The sequence below is a fragment of the Drosophila montana genome, unplaced genomic scaffold, assembly GCF_035044405.1.
Source record: "Drosophila montana isolate Dmon_TW-CO22-7 unplaced genomic scaffold, ASM3504440v1 contig_198_1, whole genome shotgun sequence".
NCBI classification, from domain to species: Eukaryota; Metazoa; Arthropoda; class Insecta; order Diptera; family Drosophilidae; genus Drosophila; species Drosophila montana.
In genome coordinates, this window is record NW_026996907.1 from 223,866 (window position 1) to 228,344 (window position 4,479).

General features: G+C 45.1%; 1 protein-coding gene across 1 annotated transcript; it reads right to left on the reverse strand.

Annotated features, from left to right (window-relative positions):
- Window positions 1–2,412: 2,412 nt before the first annotated feature.
- LOC135426192 (uncharacterized) lies at window positions 2,413–2,850 on the reverse strand. The gene is made up of 2 exons (XM_064679196.1): window positions 2,494–2,850; window positions 2,413–2,418 (listed from the first exon to the last, which is right to left on the reverse strand). The coding sequence occupies exons 1-2, from the start codon at window positions 2,848–2,850 to the stop codon at window positions 2,413–2,415; spliced, it is 363 nt and encodes a 120-aa protein (XP_064535266.1).
- Window positions 2,851–4,479: the final 1,629 nt, after the last annotated feature.

Sequence of the window (4,479 nt, forward strand, 5' to 3'; positions counted from 1 at the left end):
AACACTGCAAGAAAAAAAATAGAGTAAAAAAATAATTAAGTCCCTCAATAGGACTTGAATTCGTAATAGACCGTAACAGAACACTGCTTGTCACTGCCTCTACTCGACAGCGACACACAAAAAATAGCTATAAAATGAAAGATATTTGATATATATATACTATTCAAGAAGCTACATGTCAGTTTGGTGGCTCTTGCTCTTATGATTTACGAGATTTTCTCAAAAAATGGGGATTTCCATATCGATTTTTATCGATTGATTGGAAACGGGGCATGTTATCGATTATCGTAAACAAACCTAGTGCAAGTGGGTAAAATCGGTATAATGAATTTGAGCAAATAAAAGTAACAGACAGAATGAAAAATCTCCGACCCCATAAAGTACATATATATATTATTGATCAGCGTCAAAAGCCAAATCGATCAAGCCTTGCCCGTTTGTCCGTATGTATGAACGCAAGAATCTCAGAAACTGTAGAAGCTAGAGACTTCATATTTTTAACGTAGGTCCTCCTAGGGTCCGCGCAGTACGAGCTTGTTTCAGATAATTCATAACTCCGTTTTCATGCCATCGATAAAAGTCTATATCGAAATCCAAGTTTTTGTGAAATCCCCGAGGTTTTAAGAGCTAGAGTCACCAAATTTGACATATGGCTGTTAGAATAGTGTATACTGGCCAAGTACCTTTGATTTTATAGCAATCGCCACCCCCTCCGCCACCACCCCATATAAAGAAATTAGATAAATAAACCAATCTGAACTACCCACCAATAAAAGCAAAAATTGTAATATCCAAATATTCTATAGCATAAGCAATAAGATCTATGATTGATTCAGATTGGTTAAGAATCACAAAAGTTATTAAAGAAAACGTGTGTTTATATTGACACGTGTTTGCGGCAGCTAGCGAAAATTGCAAGAATTTCTGTATACATGTACACACATTCATGCGCGTCTTTACTGAATTCTACAAAAAGCATTGTTTGGTCTTCTGAGCTGTGTATGTGCTGCTATTTTAATATTTCTCATGTGTTCATGTGCTCGATATCCATGTCTTATAGTTTTCGCATGTTTTGCTTATCCACTAAACGAAGCAAATCTGAGATACTGTTTGATTGCCATCGGAAATCATATTGGCCATAAACTAATACCACTAACTATACAATGCATAGATATGTCAAACAGCAGAATAATTGGATCCCGATAAATCGGAACGACTGAGCCCCATGGGTGCCCGCGACCATTTAGTGTGCCCAGATAGAGTAAGACTTCTGAGAGTGGCAGCCGAACGCCAGTCTCGAAAGCCGAACGTTCAGTATGAAGCCGCATCTCTGATGCCGCATCTGATGCCTTTTCATAATATATGTACGTATGTTAGTTTTAAATCCTTACAGCCCAAATACATATGTAAGTATTCACGTGCAGAGTGTGCCTAGCTCCCACTCAATGCTTTGCGCAGTTGTGTGCATCTCTTTCTCACAACATAGCTTCTCAAAAAAACCCAAGATCTACAAACAAACATATGTTTGTGTTGTGTGGAGGTGCGCACAAGTAGATCACGGCATTTGTCCGCGAGCTAGAGATATTTTCTTCAATTGTGTGCCCTTTGTGTCTGTGGTAGCAAAAGGCACACACATTCAAATGCTCTATCATGTACTTCTTCGTTCATTCAGGCATAATGAGAAGAATCTGATATATTTATATTTATTCAAAGTTTTTAATTTTAAGCAAAATTGGTCCCCACAGTAAACAAAAAAATTAGAATATAATGTATAAATATATAAAATTAAAAATTAAAAAAAAAAAACTAAGTCGTATTTCTGCAAGGGTAATTCTTCGTCGGTTTGTCGAATAATTCTAAGAAAAGGCCAAAAATTGAAAATGTTAAATTTTTGTGACTTGCTACTTGTGCACACGTACACTCTTTCCAGGGAGCTGTCGTGTGATATTATAAAAGGGTTTGTCCTGTTCATGTGAAAAATTGCTATTTTCCATGCTTGTTGCAAGGTTTTTTTTTTCAAATTATTTTAATAGGGGGAAAGCATTTAAAGCAGAAAAGTGTGGGACTTTCACCCACTAAAACCACCACCTACTCTCCGGTTCCCTCTCGCGGAACGACCGCTAAGTATTACCTCACGAGGGGGAGATGGCATGAGAGCCTCTTCTAGAGTCTTATCTAGAGTTAGAACTAGAATTGCGCTGTCTTTCAGCGCGACGTAACGATCTGATAATTTATGCAGCCATGTGGTTTATTGCAACCTAATTGATTTCGAGCTAAGTGACTGTAAAAGTTCTCCCAATACTTTGGCTTAGCTCTTCCCGTTCAGCAGAAAATCTGGGACAGACAAAAAAGACGTGTTCTGCGTCCTCTATGGTCCGCGCACAGTGTGTGCAAAACGGATCTGTCTCATGCCTAAACCTAAAGAGATAGGATTTAAAGCAACCATGTCCTGTCAGTAGCTGTCCGTACTGTTTTTCCGTAGTTCCTGCTTACCCACGGCCGTAGGTCCGGGACTATGCGTTTGGTCCAGCTGCCATTGGGAGAAGACGCCCATCGTGCTTGCCATTCTTCTAGTGTTGCCTCCCGATTGCGTGCTGCGATGCGGTCTTCTGTTGCAAGTAGTTTCAGCGGGGGAATTCCGGCCAGCACAACAGCTGCGTCGTCTAAGACGGTCCGGAAGGCGCAGAGAACCCGGAGTGCGCATCGTCTGTACGATGCCCTGCATTTGCGGCTGTAGGAAGGAATCCTAATTGCTGGTCCCCAGATCGATGACGCGTAGAGGAGCATCGACTGGACCACGTTGCAGATTAGCCGCCTGCTGCGCTGTCTAGGGCCACCAGTGTTCGCCATTATGCCGGAGAGTGCATTTGTAGCTCTACTCGCCTTTTCTCCAGCGTATTCAAGGTAATGTTTGAAGCAGAGCCTGTGGTCCAGCAAGACGCCTAGATATTTAATCGCGGGCTTGGAAATTACTGCGGTGCCGTCCACTATGATCTTGGCGGTTTCCACTTGCTTCCGGCTGCTGATAAGAACTGCCTCCGTTTTTTGCGCAGCTAGGTTGAGGCCATTTTCGAAAAACCACGTACCACCTGCACTTTCTCTTTCGCTACCGTGACAATTGCGATGTCGTCTGCAAAGCCTACGATGCTGCATCCAGGTGGTAGCGCAAGTCGGAGCACTCCGTCATACATTACGTTCCAAGGGTCCAAGCACCGATCCCTGCGGGACGCCTCCAGTAATAGCGTACTTGCGTCGTCCTGCAGCCGTGTCGTACATGAGTACCCGGTCCTTGAAATATTCGGCAACAAGATTGATGAGGTACTCGGAGATCTGCAGCCTGGAGAGTGCCAAGAGTATATTTGGCCAGCTTGCCGAGTTAAACGCGAACTGCTGGTCAGAGAGTCCGTGGCGATCTGCGATCTCTTTCTCTAATCGATCGCAGATTATGCACTCGAAGAGCTTGCCCGTGGCGTCTAGCAGGCAGAGTGGCCTGTATGCTGAGGGGTCCTGCGAGTCCTTTTCGGATAAGGACCAGTCTCTGCAACTTCCAGCTCGTCGGGAAGGTTCTCTCTGCAATGCATCGGTTAAACACATTTATTACTGTGGCTGGGTGGGCGCTAGCGATGGTGTTCAGCACTGCGTTGGGGATGCCATCGGGTCCTGGCGCTTTGTTTGATTTGTTACGCTTTAGCGCGGCAGTTATGTCGTCTGTGTCAATGGAAGGCACCACAGATATGTCTACAGCTGGCAGATGGTGGCGTAGCTCTGTCTGGTGCGGGAACAGTGTCTCCACTATCTGTTTGAGATGTTTTGGGCAGGTCTGTACGGGGCATCTTGCGAGTTTGCCCATTACCGTTTTGTAGGCTTGGCCGAAGGGCTGAGTGTCGGCTTCGTCGCAGAGTTGCAGCATTTCCCCTTGCTTCGCTTGATAGCCTTGGTGAGCATAGCTCGCCAATAGTGGTAGGCTTTGTGAGATTCTTCGGATTCGTGCTCCAAGGCCAGGTTTTCTATATCCCGTCGCGCTCGCCGTGCTGCGCGCTGGTACAGGCGTCTTGCTGTGTGGCACCTTTTACGAGCATTCTCAATTTCATCATTCCACCAGCTGACTGGCTTGTGCTTATTGCAGCCTTTCCATATTCTCTTCATTGCTGCATCGCAGGCTCGTTGCATTCCCCGTGTTAGACAGTTAGCTCGCTGCTCTGCGTTTCCAGTAATCGCGGTGGGGTCAAACACCGCTAAGAGTGCCTCTTTATTGAGCGTCTCAGGGTCTCAAGCGATCTTATGTGTTCTGCCTGTCGGGCTTGTTTGCGCTCCATTAGTATTGCTGACAATAGCCTGGTGGTCACTATGCGTGTACATCTGGGATACTTCCCATGTGGCCCGTCTATGCTATTGTGGGGCCACGCCCTGCACTTGCCTGTTTCATCGTGGCTACTTCTACACCTGGTGGCGATGTGCCTGAATTTTAGGTACTTGGAG

Excerpts from the sequence above, each read along its gene's own strand:
- LOC135426192 (XM_064679196.1), bottom strand. The coding sequence starts at position 2,850 with ATGGCGAACACTGGTGGCCCTAGACAGCGCAGCAGGCGGCTAATCTGC.